The following is a 19,974-nucleotide window of genomic DNA, read 5'->3' as shown; positions in this document are numbered from 1 at the left end:
TGAGTAAGAGTAGTGGTGGCTTTTAGCAGTTAAAAGACGGCGAGAAGGTCTTTGCTTTACTTTTAACACTTTGCTACCCCTTTGCAGAAAGCCAGAGTTAGTTACTCTGTTCTTTCTTTTCCTACAGGTATGACAGGGAGTAAAGTGCCTGCCACACCTGAGTATCAGCATCTATCATGCAATTGGATCTAAGGTAAGTTCTTTTGCCTTCTAGGTACAGAAGGATAGCAGCACTTAGGAGGTTAATCCTCTTTTTCAGATCCTTCCTTTGGGACTTAATAATTAATTGAGGATTCATAATAAAGACATGGCACTTGGGTATTTTATTAGTATGAGACACTTTATATGAGGAGTTCACTTGGCTAGGGGAGTTCATGGGTTAACAGTAAATACATTCTTTATTGGTTCCCTAACATTTAATAAGTTTCTAGGTTCAGAAGCTTACACATTAAATACTGGATTATCGTTCATACAGTTTAATGGTTTTACTCCTTTAGCTGTTTTTAAACTGCAGCTTTTCACGCTCTTTTTAGAGCTGTGTAGATTTGTGTGACGCAGTTTTCTGATTATCCCGATCACATGTCGACCGCACTTCCGCTTTTACAGAGCGGAGCGGTTATAGAGTTTAGTGCAGCTGTCTTTGACTCTGCTTGAATTTCTTTTGAATCGGCTTCTGTATATCAGTTCTCCGGATTCCAGAGGAGGATATAACGTCTAGAAAGTACTCTTACTAGTGGGACATTTTTTATGGCCGGTAGGAGCCTCGGGCATCTGAGGCAGTTTTTCAAGTTAAATTTAAATCGATTTTAGTGTTTAATATGTATTATTTAATATTTAGTACTATCTGAAAGATTAAAAACTATTTTATTTTTCATTAAAATTTTCTATATTGAACATTGCTTGTGGGACCTGTTATTCTAAGCTATGGATACAGATCAGGATCAATCTATCTCTATGGATAGATGTTTGCTTTGTTTAGACAACCAGATTGCCCTACCTATGCAGTTTTGTTCATCCTGTTTATCAAAAACTTTAAAATGCAAAAAAAAAAATCATCCTTTCTGAGCCAAGTGTCTCTCAGGATTCTGCTGTGCGTGACATGACTCAGCTTTCTCCTCAGACGTCCCAAGCTTTAGTTGTTTCTCATACTGTGCCTTCTGTGTCCTCTCATCCACCTAGGGGTGTTTATTTACCTGGGGATTTTGCCGCTCAGGTTTCTTCTGCAGTAACAGCGGCTTTGTCAGCTTTCCCTTCATTAGGTAAGCGTAAGAGAAAATCGAAACACTTGCCTGTTGCTAAGGTTTCTGATTCTAGGACTGCATTAGCCACTCTTACTCAGATGTCTGATGACGAGAATACTTCAGTAGCTTCTGAAGGTGAAATCTCAGACTCTGACACTTTAGCAGAAAAAAACTTCAGAATCTGAAGAAGTTAATTTTAGATTTAAGCTTGAGCACCTCCGATTACTTTTGAAGGAGGTTCTAGCTACTTTGGACGACTCTGAACTGGTGGTTGCTGTCAACCCCACAAAGTGCTCAAAATTGGATAGAGTCTATGATTCCCCATCTTCTGAGGAGGTTTTTCACTTACCAAGAAAGGTGTCTAAAATTATTGCTCAGGAATAGGACAAACCAGCGGTTCCTTTATCCCCTTCCCCTGTTTTTAAGAAGATGTTTCCTGTGGCTGAATCTATTCGTGACTCATGGTGGACTGTTCCAAAAGTAGAAGGAGCTATTTCTACTCTTGCTAAGAGAACTACCATTCCTATAGAGGATAGTTGCTCTTTTAAGGACCCAATGGCAAGAAGCTAAAGGCTTACTTAAAAAAGATGAATGTCCATCAAGGGTTACAGTGGCAACCAGCAGCGAGTATTGCTATGGTTGCAGGAGCTGCATCTTATTGGTGTGATGCGTTATCTGATCTTATTACAGAAGAAACTACAGTAGAGGAGATGCACGATAGGATCAAAGCTCTTAAATTGGCCAATACTTTTATCTGTGATGCGAATATGCAGATAAGTCATCTGGGAGCTAAGATGTCTAGCTTCACAGTTCTAGCTCGCAGGGCTCTATGGTTAAAATCTTGGTTGGCTGATGTCTCTTCTAAGGCCAAGCTTTTGGCTTTGCCTTACAAGGGAAAGACTCTGTTTGGACATGGTCTGGCAGAGATCATTTCAGAGATTACAGGTGGAAAAGGGATCTTTCCTACCTCAGGACAAGAAGAACAGACCTAGACGTCCAAAGATCTGTTAAAAAACAAAGCACAACCAGATTCAAGTAAAAGTGTATAACATATGACACATCACGCTATTAGATTGCACTTACAATGTTGACAAATTTATTGTGCACTACAACATATCCAAATCAACACGATCTAGATGTGAAAAACACAGTCCGCATGGAAACAACGGCCAATTGTGAGCTATTCGAGGATCCATAGTGCTTTGCAGTAAGAACATTGTGTATGCTTTTTTCAAGCACGGCTATTGCAATCCAAGCCGTAAGTACGAAAGCCCACGAAGGACACTACCACACACATAGTGAGTACTGCATTCGGAGACTCACCTGGAGGAAAGAAAGAGCCGCTGTGTTTTTCACATCTCGATCGTGTTGATTTGGATATGTTGTAGTGCACAATACATTTGTCAACATTGTAAGTGCAATCTAATAGCGTGATGTGTCATATGTTATACACTTGCACTTGAATCTGGTGAATCTTTGGATTCTATCATACTCCGGGCGGCACGCAGGACACCATCGGTAAATAGCAGCACCAGGTCTTGTAAATATTTATATTCATTTAAGTGTACTCAGACCTTTGCGGTTTGAGGTGTGAGTCGTTTTTGTTGTACAATTGTTGCATGCTTTTGTGCGTTTTATTCAATTTTTATACCTAAGGATATTGTGTGAAGGTTTATTATAAAGTCAAAGTTTCAATCCATTGCATTTTTATGAATTATTTTAGATTGTACTTTTAAGTGCTATTTGAAACAGTTAATATACAGACAATACTAATATTCAACAATCATTAGTTATAGTGATAGAATTTTTTCCTGTTTGGAAGTAAGCGCTGTTTAATTGTTGTTTTCTTCCTTAGACCTAGAGGTCGTCAGACTTCTAATTTTCATTCCTTTTGTAACTTTAAGGGGCAAAAGTCCTCCTCATCTAAACCAGATCAACCCAAATCTTCTTGGAAATCCAACCAGCCCTGGAATAAGGGAAAACAAAACAAAAAGCCTTCTGCTGACTCTAAATCAGCATGAGGGTTCTGCCCCTGATTCCTGTGTGGAACAGGTGGGGGGCAGGCTTTCTCTTTTTCATCAAGCCTGGCTACGTGATGTCCCAGACCTTTGGGTGGTGGACATAGTATCTCAGGGTTACAGAATGGGATTCAAGTCTTGCCCTCAAAGGGGCAGATTACTCCTGTCAAGACTATCCTCAAACCAAATAAAGAAGGAAGCCTTCTTAAACTGTGTAAAAGACCTATACTCTCTGGGAGTTATTGTTCCTGTCCCTCTAACAAAACAGGGTCTAGGATGCTACTCAAATCTATTTATGGTTCCCAAAAAGGAGGGAACTTTTCAGCCCATTTTAGACCTCAAGTGTCTAAAAAAATTCCTCAGGGTTCTGTCCTTCAAGATGGAAACTATTCGTTCCATTCTCCCTTTAGTACAGGAAGGTCAGTTTATGACGACCATAGACCTGAAGGACGAATACCTTCCCGTACCCATACACAGGGAACACCATCAGTATCTGAGGTTTGCCTTTCTGGACAAGCACTTCCAATTTGTTGCACTTCCATTTGGTCTGGCCACCGCCCCCAGAATGTTCACAAAGTTTCTGGGGGCGCTATTGGCTGTGATCAGATCGCTGTGATCAGATCCCAGGGTATTGCTGTAGTGCCTTATCTAGACAACATCTTGGTTCAGGCATCATCTTTTCAACTAGCCCAATCTCATACAGAGATGCTGTTGTCTTTTCTACGTTCCCATGGGTGGAAAGTGAATTTGGAAAAAAGTTATCCTGTTCCATCTACCAAAGTGTGTTTCCTAGGGACTATAATAGATTCCCTGTCCATGAAGATTTTTCTGATGGAGGTCAGAAAAGACAAGATTCTTGCTTCCTGCCTTTCGCCCATCTGTGGCCCAATGCATGGAGGTGATTGGACTGATGGTGGAATCCATGGACATCATTCCCTTTGCTCGGTTCCATCTACGACCGCTGCAACTTTGTATGCTCCATCAATGAAATGGAGATCATTTGGATTTAACTCAAAGGATAAATCTGGACCCTCTATCAAGAGACTCTCTCTCGTGGTGGGTGTCACCGGAACATCTGTCTCGGGGCACTTGCTTTCGGAGACCTTCCTGGGAAATTGTGACTACGGACACCAGCCTGTCAGGCTGGGGTGTTGTTTGGGGCCCTCTAAAAGCTCAGGGCCTGTCGTCTCAGGAGGAGTCCTCTCTTCCCATACACATCTTGGAGTTGAGAGCTATCTTCAATGCCCTATTAGCTTGGCCTCAACTGGCGTTGGTCCGGACAACATTACCTCAGTGGCTTACATCAACCACCATGGAGGGACTCAGAGTTCCTTAGCCATGAAGGAGGTGACTTGAATTCTGCAGTGGGCAGAAGCCCACGATTGTCTCCTATCGACATTCCAGGAGTGGACAATTCGGAAGCAGATTTTCTGAGCAGACGGACTTTTCATCCTGGGGAGTGGGCTCTCCATCCGGAAGTGTTCTATCAGATAACCCCCAAGTTGGGGGTTCCAGAGTTGGATCGGGTGGCTTTAGCGGTTCCTTGGAGGTTTTCTCTGGCTTATCTTTTTCCTCTCCTACCATGAGTCATCGCTCGTATCAAACAGGAGAGAGCATCAGTGATTCTAATAGCTCCTGCATGGCCTCGCAGGATCTGTTTCGCGGATCTGGTGAGGATGTCATCTCTACCTCCTTGGAGGTTACCTCTGAGACCTTCTACTTCAGAGTCCTTTCCTCCATCCAAACCTAGATTCTCTGAAGCTAACTGCTTGGAGATTGAACTCCTAGTTCTGTCTAAAAGTGTTTTTTTCTGATGCTGTCATTGAAACTATGATTCAGGATCGAAAACTGGTTACTCACAAGATTTACCATAAGATATGGCGTAAATATCTTTATTGGTGTGAATCTAAGGGGTTCTCCTGGGGCCGGATGAGGATTCCCCAGATTTTGTCTTTTCTTCAGGATGGACTGGATAAGGGTTTATCGGTCAGTTCTCTAAAGGGTCAGATTTCAGTGGTATCTATCCTTTTGCACAAACGTCTGGCAGATATACCAGATGTTCAAGCCTTTGTACAGGCCCTGTTAGAATCAGGCCTGTGTTTAAACCTGTTGCTCCCCCCATGGAGCCTTAATTTAGTTCTTAAAGTTTTACAGCATGCTCTGTTCGAGCCTATGCATGTTGTTGATATAAAACTGCTATCCTGGAAGGTTTTGTTTCTTGTGGCCATTTCTTCTGCTCGCAGAGTGTCTGAGCTTTCAGCTCTGCAGTGTGAATCTCCCTACCTTATTTTTCATGCATATAAGGAGGTCCTTCGTACTAAATTGGGTTTTTTCCCTAAGGTAGTATCGGCTCTAAACATTAATCAGGAAATTGTTGTTCCTTCTCTTTGTCCTAATCCTTCTTCTCAAAAGGAACATCTTTTGCATAACTTGGATGTTATGCAGGCTCTAAAATTTTACTTACAAGCTACTAAAGACTTTCTGAAATCTTCTGCCCTGCTTGTTGTTTTCTCTAGAAAGCGTAAGGGTCAGGCGGCCACTTCTACTACTCTGTCTCTCTGGTTGAGAAGTTTGATTCATTTGGCTTATGAGACTGCTGGACAGCAGCCTCCTGAGAGAATTATGGCTCATTCCACTAGGGCTGTATCCTCGTCTTGGGCTTTCAAAAATGGTGGCAACATGGTCCTCTCTGTAAACATTTTCCAAATTCTACAAATTTGATACTTTTGCCTCGGCCGAGGCTTCTTTTGGGAGAAAGGTTCTTCAAGCAGGTGCCTTCTGTTTAGGTCCTCCTGCCTTTTTTTCCCTCTCTGTTCATTCCGTGTCCTCTAGCTTGGGTATTGGTTCCCACTAGTAATTGGAATGACGTCGTGGAATCTTCATGTCATAGGAAAGAAAACAAAATTTATGCTTACCTTATAAATTAATTTTTTTCTGGACATGGAAAGTCCACAACCCCACCCACTTTTAATTAAAATTCTGCAGTTTTTTTTTGTTTGTTTTTTGAGTAAACTTCAGGCACCTTTTTACCCTTGTGTTTCTTCCTTTTCCATTTCTTTCAGCTGAATGACCCAACTGGGGGTTATGGGTAAGGCAGTTAAACTTAACAGCTTTGCTGGGGTGCTCTTTGCCTCCTCCTGCTGGCCAGGAGTTGAATATCCCACTAGTAATTGGAATGATGTTGTGGACTCTCCATGTCCGGAAATAAATACATTTATCAGGTAAGCATACATTTTGTTTTTTCAGTGGTAATATAGCCCTGTCTAGTTATTTTCATAGAACCAATGTCGGCTTTAACTAGATTATCTCTTATATTACTGCCTCTTTTATACGCTGGCATGGGCAAGGATTGAAATTCAATAATATTAGGGTTACAGGCAGCTAGCACTCCCCAATGCTTCTTAACAATTTTCAATATAGCTTTACTCTGCACATTATATTCAGATACAAAGGTTACATGTTTATTCTTATCCTTTTTTTTAATTTTTACATAATTGTTTAGCAATGTTTCCCTGGGTATTTGCATAACAGTATTTATTTCATTTTCAATAAAAATCTGGGGGTAGCCTCTTTTTATAAATCGGTCACCCATTTCTCTTAATCTATTCTCAGCAACCCCTTCATCAGCTACTATTCTATGCATCCTTAACAGTTGAGTTTTTGGTAAAGAATTAATTAAATGGGGAGAATATTCACTACTGTAGCTTACCAGGGTTCTAACGTCCCCTAACCATACTCCAAAAATGTCATTGATATAGCGCCACATCGAATAAATTTCACATTTGAAAAAACAAATTTCTCCTCGAACATATTCATGAAAATGTTTGCATAGTTTGGGACAATGTTGGAACCCATGGCTGTTCCTTGTACTTGGAGAAAAAAACTCATCCTGAAAAATGAAATAATTACAGTACAATATTATTTCAAGCATATCATTCTAGAAGATCTGGTTGTGCATGGTTGGGCCGGCTACTCATTTATTTGTCCTTTATCCCTTATGGGTGATCGCCATGAGTGTACCTGAACACACCCTTTCTAATTTTGGATTCTAGTCACTTTTAGTCCCTTATATGACTGGGCCACTGTCCATGGGCAGGTAATATTAACCCAGGACAATTATTCGTAAACCCGGCATATTTGAGTATTTCAGTTAGATACAGCACTGAACTTGCTGCATGTGTTTTTAATATGTGTTAACCTTTTTAATTATAACTAATAAAGTTGATATATTTTAAATTCTATATGTACTAAGTCCCCACATACGAGGGAAGAGTGCTTTTCACAAGTATCCTGTCCAGTTTCTTTGCTGGAATTGTTTATTTACATGTCTCAATATTGATACTTAGCATCTCTACACTTTGTATATATTTAATTAATAAGCTTGATTATTTATATTCAAGTATAGTGAGTAGTGCCATTGTTTTCTTCAAACTATATGCAAAAAGAAATGAATCTGTAACTTAGTATACCTGTTGTCACTATATAATACATTTCTAACAGCACCTATGCCACTACCGAAACTTTGCTATGACTTTTGACACTTTTTTGCTAGAATAATTATTCTGCTGATTTATGCTATCTTCTCTGGACTTGTTGTATTTTTGTGAATTGCTAGGGTCTCTGCAGTGACCCTCCAGTGGTATGCATTGACTGGGGATTTGAGTGCTGGATTCTACTCCTGAATTTGTGTACAGTATGTAAGCCCTGATCACTTTCCATTTGCTCTAAAATCAGCTCCAGTACCATGTAAAAGAAGACCATCTCACAGTAGCTAGATGCTTATCTGGGAAACATTATGTTGGTTCTAAACTCTATCATTTTTTACAGTGGAAATTCCTTTAAATGCCTCACTTTCATGTCTACTTATGTTAAAATATACAGTATCAGAATGGAGATGCTGGAAGAATACTTGTATTAAGTCCCTAATAACATATTGCCACCAATAACTGGTGAGCAGAGATATGTGGATGTAAACTGATAATGAATAAAGCTATCATCCTTTCCCCACTACATAAAGTGTCCCTTTGATTCTAACCATTGTAATTTATTTCCCAGGATCCAGTGCTGTTTTCTAGTACCTTGAGGATGAATTTGGATCCATTTAACCAGTACACAGATGAGGAAATCTGGAAATCCCTTGAGCTCTCACACCTTAAATCATATGTAGAAGGGCTGCAGGAAAAACTCTACTATGAGATTACTGAAGGAGGAGAAAACTTAAGGTAACAAGGAAATGGCACATCTCTGACATTACATTAAAATTAGGTATCCATAAAATCATGTGTTGCCCTTATTAAAGGACAATTACAGTCTATAGGCACAATGATCATATCCCCAAATATTCCATGTAGAAAGTGGGAAAATGACTATGGTTTGAAGAAAATTATTTTGGACATAATTAAAATATTCAAAAATATAGAAAAAGTAGCAGGGGCCCTTTGCCTTGCATGGGGCCCCAGCTAAGACATAATCTGTAGTAGTTGACACCAGCTTGCAATCTCAAATGGGTCATTGTGGAGCACCACAGAATGTGCAATGGTCATTTTCTTCAAGCAAGATCATTGTTGGGTTAGCAAACATGGGCACTATGTTATATCTGCCTCTATAGTATGGATAAGATTAATGTAATTGTATTACAGAAAACTTACAGGCAACATAAATATTCTTCAATAAAATTGTATAGAGCTTATATGTTCTCACTGGGCAGGAATTGATTTATTTGTGGAGATTTGTTGTACCAAGATAAGCAGTTGATGCTAGTTTCACCCAAACATGAAGCTTATCCTATCTCCTTTGCTATGAACAAGCATCATATTCAGAATTCAACAGAATGCACTGGCCTTTTGGTCTGGTAAAACTAAGATTTTCAGGAAGGAAAAAATGCAAATCAAACAAGAACTATATATTTTTAAACCTTTTATGGGAAATTGTATTTTGCGGTTAATGCATGATGGATCAATGAAAACAAGGGCAACATTTTTGGAATAGTTCTAAAATGTGGTCTAACCCTAAATCATAAGGTGACAGCTGTGTTCATTCCCTCATGTTTGCATCTCAGTAACATACCAAACCTCTGATCCTTGCGTTGCAGTGTTGGTCAGCGGCAGCTCGTATGCCTTGCCAGAGCTTTGCTACGGAAAACCAAGGTCCTAATTCTGGATGAAGCAACAGCAGCTGTGGACCTCGAAACTGATAATCTAATCCAGAAGACCATCCGAAGCGAATTCTCAAACTGCACTGTTTTGACCATTGCACATCGACTACACACAATCATGGACAGCAACCGGTAAGAAATAGGAGAAAACAGCATTTCACTTATTGAGATATGATTACAGTCAGCTTTGAATCATTCTCACGGTTTTAAATAGTGTTCAGGGCCTTTCTTTTTTTATAAATAAATAAATCACTTTTTGAAGCACTATCTTTCATAAGTTATTGTCAGATACATAAAAGCATTAAAGGGGCACTCATGATTCAGATATAGCAGCAATTTTAAACAATTTTCCAATTTACTTCCATTAACAAAATGTGCAATCTTTTTATATTTACACTTTTTTAATTCACCAGCTCCTACTGAGCATGTGCAAGAATTCACAGAATATACGTATATGCATTTGTGAATGGCTGATGGCTGTCACATGATACAGGAGCAGTGGAAAGACATAAATTTGAAATGTGTGAGAAAACAAATCTAGTACTCTGACGTTTAGACTAAGTGCTATTGCATTGTATTTTTATCATGCATTTGTTGTTAATGCAAATCTATTGTATTTACCGGTCCTTTAATCACAGATCTTTTGTTGTTTTACACAGGGTAATGGTGCTAAATGCTGGGAATATCGTAGAGTTTGACAGTCCAGAAGCGCTTCTCCAGCAGCAGGGACATTTCTCTGCGATGACAAAGGATGCCGGCATTCAGAGTACTCACAGCACTATATTGTAGGACTGGAAGCCTCAGAATGATAAAGGACTTTAAAATAGGTGGTTTACAAAAGTGTGGCCAGTACCACTTACTATAAGCAGCAAGGGTGATCTGGTGCTTTTACATACAAGAAAATATAGGGATGAAATGCTGCAGGTTTTAAGACTTAAAAAGGTTTATAAGCAGATGAAAAAATGTGAGAGGAAAAAACGATTTCCGCCGGTGTTCTTAAAGGGACATAAAAGTATCTGTCATACTTGAATATCTACATAAAAAAATTGAATGGTTGAAAGTAGCATTTGAATATTGATTACCACAGAATTATACTAAAGTTTATGAGAATAATCATTAAGATGATAGATATTCAAATGTTACATTTGGTAAACGGGGAAAAAAAAAAGATTTTGCAAAAACAAATGTCAAATATTTGGTAAGTAATCAACATTGGTTTATAGCAAACAAATGTGGACAACATTAATTATTTTTGACATATCTGTCATAAATCCACCCATTTCTACCTCTGATTAATTCTACTGCCCTTTGAATGAATGCTGCAGAGGAATGTCCAGTACTGGCTATGGATTTTCTGCAGACACCTTCACAGCCAATCCAGAGCCGATACCTAAATAGTACAGGCAAGCATGTATTTGAAAGCAATGAAAAGAGCTGGAGGCAGCAGATGCATTCACTCATAGGGTTGCTAGAAGTCAGATATTGAACTGGACAGTACATTAATTCAATGGGCTGCCCAGTAAAATCTATACAAAAATTCAGGACACTTAAATGTCCAGTCTTTTAGGTCCCCAAGCTGTAGCTAAATGAAGTGCTATATATATATATATATATATATATATATATATATATATATATATATATATATATATATATATATATATAGTACAGGTGCTGAGAGGTTAAATTACTGCTTCTCCTGGTGCACATGGGGTCACTGCTCTGTGTGTTGCTGGTACAAAGGCAGGTAAAACAATGACTGTTGTATTACTGGCACTTCTTCATGTCTTTGAGTACTTCGCTCTGTTACTGGCAGCCAAGGATGATTAAAAAAAATCACTGCCTTGTGTGCAACTGGAGGATAAAATCACGGCCCTGTGTATATTATTGCCACACAATGTGTTAAGGGTATCAGAGTATAAAATCAGTTGGGTAGAAAAATTATAAGATGATGCTTTAAATGAGTTTGGGGTAGGGCCTAGGTTAGCATTTTGGGCCATTGCTTGACCCCACCTACCTGTATTACCAGGTCACCTGCTGATTTTCCAGTATTTTTATGAAGGACGTGTGTATCTATTCCATGCTTCACAATAGGTCTTAAAAAGAGTGCTTATGCATAATAGATACTTCTATATACATTTGAACTAATTTTGATACCTACAAAATAGCTTGAAATGTAGGTATTTGCTTTTGGAGTATTCAAATACAGATCTCTGTGTGTTTCACCTTCAAAAGAATAAAATCTGTCTCCGAAAATTGCTGAATGCGGCTTGTAGTCTTCGGATCAGCCCAAATACTCCAAATGCACGTCTCTATTGAAAAGTATAAGATGCCATCAAACGTATGACCAAATGCCAGCCATTTTTTTTTATGTAGTTGGGGCTGATATATCCCTTCATAGTTATGTTTTTAGGTTCATATTTTTGATAGTTATTTGAAAGCTCTATTCAGGAAGAATATTTAATTTATTTATCCAGTTTTGTTCATGAATATATGTTCTTTGTGTGAACAAAATGTAATTTCTACACTACAAATAAAACGGATTTTTATTGGAATGACTGGAGTGGTTTCTTTATTCAGACATATAATTACTGTTTATATACTACATGTGTACAAATCATTGCCAGAAAGATTGTAAAGACTATTTTTTAGTTTACACATACACAAGCCCACATACACAAGCCATAAAGTTAGGTTGGTTCTCTTAGTTAAAGAAATCAGGAAGTGCCAAGGGGCATCTACAAGGTAGCTGAAGCCTGTGCACAGTTAAATAAATTAAAAAATAAATACATTTATGCTTACATGATAAATAAATAAAAAAATCATGGTGGTGAGAGTCCATGAGCCATTACTCCTAGGAATATATCTCCTGGCCACTAGGAGGAGGCTAAGATTCTCAAACTCTAAGACCACTTAATCTCTCCCACCTGGTATGTTAGTCTGATGTATAGCCAAGGCTAGGCCAAGCTGGAACAATCAGAATTACTGAAGAAAGCTCCTGCTTGATTCTAGCTACCACTCTTCTAAGCAAAACAGTTGGTGGAAAGATGTACACAAGACAAAAAGACCAAGGAGCTACTACAAACTATCTGAGGATCCCTGGATCTTGCAAAGTATCTGGGAAGTTTGTTGTTTAACTGAGAAGCCATCAGTCCTATCTCTGGAAGACCCCATCTCTCTACAATCCAATTGAAGACATCCACATGAAGAGACCATTCCCATGGATGAAGAGACTGGCAACTGAGATAGTCTGCTTCCCAGTTGTTCACGTCTAGGATCTGAATTGCAGGAATGATGAAGATTTTTTTTCTGCCCAAGTTAGAATGCAAGAGACTTCCTCCTTTGCAAGTGAACTGCATGTTCCCCCCTGATGATTGATATAAGCCACAGCTGTGACAATGTCTGACTGAAAACACAGAAAAGTCTCCTCTTTCAGGAGAGGCCAGCATTGAAGAGCGCTGAAGACTGCATGGAGTTACAGTAAATGTATTGGTAACCTCGCCTCTTGCAGAGACCAAACTCTCTGTGCCCTCTGAAACCCCCATACTGCACCTCAACCCCAGACTTGTATCTGTCATGATTATCATCCAGGTTGGACAGACAAAATATGCTCCCAGGGAAATTAATTGGTGATATAGAGAGCTCCTTGTTACAGGATCCAAATAGATACTTTGGGAAAGTTGATGATAATCCTTGCCCCATTGACTTAGCATACAAAGTTGAAGGGGTTCTCATGTGTAAATGAGCAAATGGAATGGTGTCTGATGCTGTAATCCTCAGACCTAACCCTTCCATACATAGAGCCACTGTAGGGTTGGAAATTGAATGTAGTTTTGCACATTGTCTGTAACTTTGATTTCCTCTGATCTGTTAAAGACAGTCTCATTGAGATTGAGTCTCTAACAACTCTCAGAAAAGAAATTCTGGTTTTAGGAGTCAGAGAAATAGCTTGTTGGTATGAGATACTGCTAAAGGTAAAAGATGGAGCCTGTACCAAGATATCGTCTAATTATGGAGCCACCAAAATACCTTAACCTCCGATTACAGATAAGAGCATTCCCAGAACCTTCATAAAAATGAAGGGAGCTATAGCAAGACCAAACGGTAGAACCACAAACTGAAAATGTTTGTCCAAGAAGTCAAATCTGAGAAACTAATAATGATCCTTGTGAATAAGGATATGAAGGGAAGCATCCTTTAAATCTATGCTGGAAATGTATTGGCCTTGCTGAACATGAGGAATGATAGTATGTATTGTTTTCATCTTGAAAGTAGGAAACTTGAGAAACTTGTTTAACGTTTAAAGATTCAGAATAGGCCTGAAGGTTCCCTCTTTTTTAAGAACTATAAAAAGGTTGGAAAAAAAACCCTGGCTTTGTTGTAATATAGGAACTGGAACTTTTACACCCATCATTTCTAGATCCCAAACACATAGAAATAAGGCATGCTCATTTAATGTTTTTTTTGGAATGTGGGACAGAAGAAACCTTCTTCTTCGAACATACTGAGCCCAGACCCTATGAAAAAGGAATAATCTGCCCCCTACCAGAATAGACTCTTGATTGGGGGCCGTACCTTCATGCTGACTTGATAGAAGAGTAGGGCATTTTAGACTGCTTGGACTTATTCCAATTGGAAGTAGACTTCCAGGAAGGTCAGGAAGAATCAATCCTTTGAGAAGAGGAGGAGAATTTTTGGTTCCTAGATTGACAAAAGGAACAAAAAGGATTAGAAGCTCTATTCTTCCCTTTGGATTTCATGTCCCTTACTTCCTGTCACAGTAGAAATAATTGCGTCTAGACTAGGCCCAAACAAATTTTTTCCTTGAGAAGGAAAAGTTAAAAGTCTGGTTTTTGAGACCATCTTAGCTGACCATGATTTTAGCCACAAAGCTCTTCTGGTTAAAATTTCTAACGTCATATTCTTTGCATTAATACAGATAATGTCCACAATAGCATCACAAATTAAAGCATTAGCTGATCTAATTTGTTTCAAACAATGTTGAAATTCATCATCATCTACAGAGTCATCTGGTTAAACTGTGACACCAAAGAGTGGAAGCTGCTGCAAAATAAGCAATACTGACAGCTGGTCTGAATAAGATTACTTGCTGAAAACAAGGTGGAAATGGCACCGGCCACCTTTGGGATAGCATAGCTAGCCTAGACCACTCCTTAATAATGATTTCTGTAATTGCATAAGGAAATGGGGGAGCCTCTATTGCCTTAGCAGCAGGTTTGACAATTAAATTGCTTAATGGACTTATTCACAGTAGGTTTAGGATCTTGGACCCCTAAGGTACATAAAACCTCTTAGTAAATTGCGAAGGTGTTCAATTTTGAGCATAAGAGAGGAAGAATCTGAGTCTTGCTCAGTGACTGACTCCTGATAATCAGAAATGTATTCACCTTTACCAGACAGATAAGTGGTTTCAGAATCTGCATGTTTGAGAAGCTTCGTAGTTTCAGAATGTGGAGATCTATCTTTATGGTTGTTTGCGCTTACTTGGAAAATGCGTAGCCACCATCATCTCACAAACAATTCTTTAAATCCTGGAGCGAAATCTGAAGAACTCCATTGTATAAAGCAGACAGAGGGAGGACAGACTCCTTTAGAGGCAAGTGAAGCAGTAGACTGGTTAGACTGCATTAGGTGATCCATACAGGAATTGCAAAGATGGAGATGAAAAAGGTACAAGGTTGCAATATACAGATTTAATTGCAAAATCAGTGGATCTCCTCTCTAAAGGATCTAAGTTTATAGGATTGGGTACAGTTCCAGTATGCTCCATAATGTAACGAAAATACAAATAGACAGAAACATGATACTCCACAGACGTATTGTGAATGCAGACAGAATAGCAAACAACAAATTGCAGAGACTACAATAAAAAACAGAGAACAATGGTTGAATATAAACAGAAATTGAAAAACACCGACTAACTTCTCAGAAAATAACTGACAAGAAAAATAATGTGTAAATAAAGTATAACAAATTTGGCAAACTCTCAAACTCTCCAGCTCTTAAAGTATGGCACTCAAGCCCCCAGCAGAAAATGAAGCGCAGAGCTTTTGGAAAATGACGTTTGTTGCTGCGAAGCAACTCCAGCAGTAACACGCAGGAAGAGGCAGTGGGGAATAAACTTAACTGCCACACTGCTAAACTATTGTAGTAAAAAGAGAAATACTGAATGTGACGAACCAGGGTTATCCAACCCTGTGCCAGTCACTTATTTGGCACAGAAAGGGTTATCAGACCCCTTCTACTATCACTAATATATCACAATCTAGCCAAACCAGGCCAGCTTGTGATTTAGTTCAGTGGGTGCAAGGGTTAACAACACTCTAGTCTGTACTAGACTTAAAAGAAATAACCAAAACTCCCCTTCAATGCCACCCACATCAAACTAACTCTAATATCTAGCTCAAAAACTGCCACCACTTATGATTTATTAAAGGGAAAATCCTAAGGAAAAACCCAGACTTACACATTAACTCTCTGAATACAATTTAGCAGAAAATAACCTAAATTATAAAGTTCTAAATTATAAAGTCTCTTTCACTAACGTGGTTCAATTATTAGACAAAGACCAACACTTAATAAAGGAATTATTTATTATGCCAAAAATATTATGCACAATGCATTATTAAAAAAAGTTGTTACAAATACAATTACACACAGCAAACAGGTTAAAATAAAATGAAGAAAATAACAGACCTAATACTTCCCTAGCTTATAAGTCTGCCCCTAGGGAGATGGGCAAGAGAAAATGGTCACTCATGCTGTGGAAGCCTCCCTTGTAGAATGAATAATCTTATAGTTAAAGAATAAGATTCTTATACCTATTTTCCAGAGATCAAGATACCTGACCACACCTTCCTGGGCAGGCTAAGAAACCCCCCTGTCTTTATGACCTTCAATAAACTAAGTTTTTGCCTGAAATTATAGAACCCATTATAATTTCTGCTAGGTAAATCTATTTTCAGATATAGTGACCGGCAATCTCTTCCTTACATTGTGAGCAACGGTTTGATACCAGATATGACAGGGTTGTCATACTTCCCTTAATTTAATGCCATAACAGTTTTAAACACATATATACATTATACCATGTCCCTTTATTGACCTTATCAGTTTCTGTGACTGAGGCACTGTTTTCTATCATGCCCTCTGCTGACAGTCTGGGCCATAAAGCTCTATCCTGTGTATACTACAAAGCATTTATGAGGCTCCTGGCACTTCAAAGAAACACAAACAAGCACAGGACACAATTCTTCATGAAAAGCAAATAACCGTTTTTAGTTCACAAACTAAACAGATTTAACCCCTTAGCAGCTAAATCCTGAGGTATTCGTGACACTGAATAAATATAAGGAGTGCTATCCAGAGACAGCAGCATAACTCAGGAGTATGCTTGAGGAAAATAATTGCATAACTGGAGCCGGAGAGTGTTGTACAAATTATTGCGCCTGAATAGCGTTAGCACTGAAGTAACAAATTTTAGCAGTGTCTAAAAAAAAAAATAATAAAAAAAAAAAAAACTTTAATAACACCGATAGTCAAAATTCAAAGAGTAGGTAAAAATGTTGTAATCTGTCTCAACGAAGAATCTGGAGCACCTCAATTCTTCACCTTCCTCCTGTAGAGCAAAAGATAAGACCATACTAACAGAGAGGTGGGAGGGATTAAGTTGGAGTTTGGTTATCTTTGCCGGCTCCTAGTGGCCAGGAAATATATTCTCAGGAGTAATGGCTTATGGACTCTCACCACCTTATGAAAGAAAAATAAAAAGTAAAATAAACATTTTGCTCCCAGCATTAGCCCTGTCATTGGTTACTGTTGCATCTGGATGCAGTGAAACTGGCAAACCTGCGTTAGCGGGCTGGCCCTGGAACCGAGGTCCAAGTGCCATCATAGAGGCTTCTACATGTCGTCTATGGTAAACGTGCCATAGGTTCGCCAAGGCTGATATAAACAATGAGTGTACATTTCTTTTATTTATTTTTCAATTACAAGTGAATTAAATCTACCTTTAAATTATTGTTCAAACTGTATAGCAATTAATCACACACACAAAGGAATGACAAAATCTGAGGTTTATTGGTTCTGTGTAGTACTGCACAGACTGATGCATTTTATTGTCTTATCAATGAACATGGGTTCTTGGACTAAATAATAATAATAATAATAATAATAATGCTACCCTTCATATGTTTCTTTGCTTGTGAAAAGCACACAAAAGTATAAAAATACAGAAAGATTTATACAGGTTACTTTTCTAACAATAAAAGTATTTGCTAAAAAGTTTCCGATTAGAAAATGTGCAATGGTTTGAATAAAAAAAAATAATATGTACAGAGGAAAAATAAAATATGCATCTATAGAATTTACACGTAAGAATTACCTCCCAAAATCAAACCCATCAGTAGTGAATATTTCTCATTCTACAACTGTCCTTTGTGTGATGTACAGATGTATATTACACATATTTACATTTTACATTTTCTGACCTTTCTCTGATGATCTAAAGACACAATTAAACACTTTTAAAGAAAAAATGGTTTTGAGAGCCAGCTTGGTTTCCCGGAATCGTTTATGCAGAAATTAAACATCAGCCCGTGTGTTTTTTTGTTTCCTTTTTCATATTACAAATTATTCATTTGCACCACAAATGGAAAAACATAATATAATATATTGAGATCTGCAAAATCAAGGTCTATTTTTAACTGGATAAATTGTTCGTTCTCCCTGTAAACATATGGTCTGAAATGTAAAAACACCTTCATTTTGTGTTTCCGAAATTTATACTGACCTGAAACTATTCATAACTAAAAATGTATTAATACTGTCTGGTTAATTGAAGTCAGCACCACGCACACATTAAAAAAAATAATAATGTAATTGGAATTTAATTTCTATTAAAAGGGATACTGAAATCAAAATTAAACTTTAATGATTTGGATAAAGTATGCAAACTTTAAATACTTTTCAACTAATTTCCATGATCAAAATGTGCACTATCTTTTAATATGCAAACTTTTTGAGGCACCATCTCCTACTGAGCGTGTGCAAGAGTTTACATTATATACGTTTTGTGATTGGCTGATGGGTATCACATTTTATAGGAAAAATTGAAGTAGTTTAGTATGTTTTTGTAATGTATTTAGTGGACCTCTAAATTCCAGTTGATTCTCTTGTGTTCTTTAATTAGGAAGTGGAAAAGGTGCTTTATAGAAGTGTTTTGTGTGTTAAAAAAACCCCTTCAATTTATATTCATACTTTCCACACACGCGTCGCAAACCACACAAAAAAAAATCACAGCAGTTATCTATTAATTTTCAATTATGTGGGGGTTTTCTGTAAGCAATCTGATTAGTTAACATTTTTGCAAAATTCATGGTTGTCACAGCAAGCATACTGTGTCCTATGTGAAAATACACACAATATTTTATGTTGCTTTTGAGTCAACGATCCAAAGAAGTGCATGAATTCTCATTATGTACTTAGTAACGCATTACTCAGTATGGACGTGCTAGCTGGTTCTAAGTACTAATTCAAATCCACATCCTCACTATAATATTGTTCAAGTGGTCTCAGCAGCAAAAAGATTAAAAAAAATCATCCCAGAAAAAGGCACAAGTATTTTTCTAATGCTTTCAAAAGAAAACCGTCTTTACTTTCACGTGTATTCTGTTTTACGAATGTAATTGGATGGCACATAGCCCCTCCTGCCTTCAACTTCAGCCAACCACCACTCTTGATTTCCATTCATGTCTCGAAATTCAAGAATCTTAAGTCTTTGATTGGCTGATATGGTCAGTTCATTTGCAGATCGTGCTTTGAAAGAGTACACTGCATAATATACCTGAAATTAAATAAAATAGTTTATTAAAAAAGGTATATAAAGAATATAGCATGTCATGTGCACAACACAAATCTAGGTGTACACAGATCTTGACAAATTTACTTTTGTTCTATGAACCAAAATAAACATATAGCAAAAAAATTAAAGTAGATAATAAAGAACGCAAACTTCATTCAAAACTCAAGAAAAAAATATTTAATTAGGGCAAAGATGTCCATTATGTCACTCCTGTGCATTTGAATTAGTTTCAAATAAGGAATAACAGATTCATTTATCTGATAACACTGGCAAATTAATACATAAATTGTAGTTGTAGTCATTTGTTGCCTCTTTAAATTGTAGTTGATGCTCACCCTTAAATTGACAATACAGTGCAAGTTAAGTCTACTCTAAAGCGGTAATGTACTGAGCTGGATATTACAAACATGAGTAGTGTGAGTGTGTATATTGGCCAATCACTGAGCATTTCAAGCTCAGGAGATGTGCACTGTTGCTACGCAAAAGGGGTGAAACATATAGCTATAGGCATTAAGTGGGGCAATAATAAAATATTAAAGCTTTTCTGATTGCTCTTTTATTGTCCATTTGTTTTGTCCCTTGTCATTATTTTAAACATGTTGCTTGCCCTACCTTCCCTAGAGAACCAAGATGCAAAATTCTGTAAAACTACTTTCTTCAAAATGCTGCAGATCAAAT

The 19,974-nt window shown here is 37.9% G+C and overlaps 2 protein-coding genes across 3 annotated transcripts in view; one reads left to right on the top strand and one right to left on the bottom strand.

Annotated features, from left to right (window-relative positions):
* The window catches only part of ABCC2 (ATP binding cassette subfamily C member 2), a 102,123-nt gene extending 90,155 nt beyond the window's left edge, over positions 1-11,968 (top strand). The window contains exons 30-32 of the mRNA XM_053692532.1: positions 8,315-8,481; positions 9,351-9,545; positions 10,073-11,968. Coding sequence (XP_053548507.1) covers positions 8,315-8,481; positions 9,351-9,545; positions 10,073-10,202 — 492 coding nt within the window. The 3' untranslated portion in view covers positions 10,203-11,968. The remainder of the gene's footprint in view (positions 1-8,314; positions 8,482-9,350; positions 9,546-10,072) is intronic.
* Positions 11,969-17,494: 5,526 nt separating this feature from the next.
* DNMBP (dynamin binding protein) overlaps positions 17,495-19,974 on the bottom strand; it is a 270,386-nt gene continuing 267,906 nt past the window's right edge. For both annotated transcript variants that reach the window (XM_053692530.1, XM_053692531.1), the window contains one exon: positions 17,495-19,278. In XM_053692530.1, the coding sequence (XP_053548505.1) occupies positions 19,093-19,278 (186 nt within the window). In that variant the 3' untranslated portion in view covers positions 17,495-19,092. The remainder of the gene's footprint in view (positions 19,279-19,974) is intronic.

This window comes from Bombina bombina, chromosome 9 (genome assembly GCF_027579735.1).
Source record: "Bombina bombina isolate aBomBom1 chromosome 9, aBomBom1.pri, whole genome shotgun sequence".
NCBI lineage: Eukaryota > Metazoa > Chordata > Amphibia > Anura > Bombinatoridae > Bombina > Bombina bombina.
The sequence above is the reverse complement of the archived record's forward strand: the minus strand, read 5'-3'. Positions and strand labels throughout refer to the sequence as shown.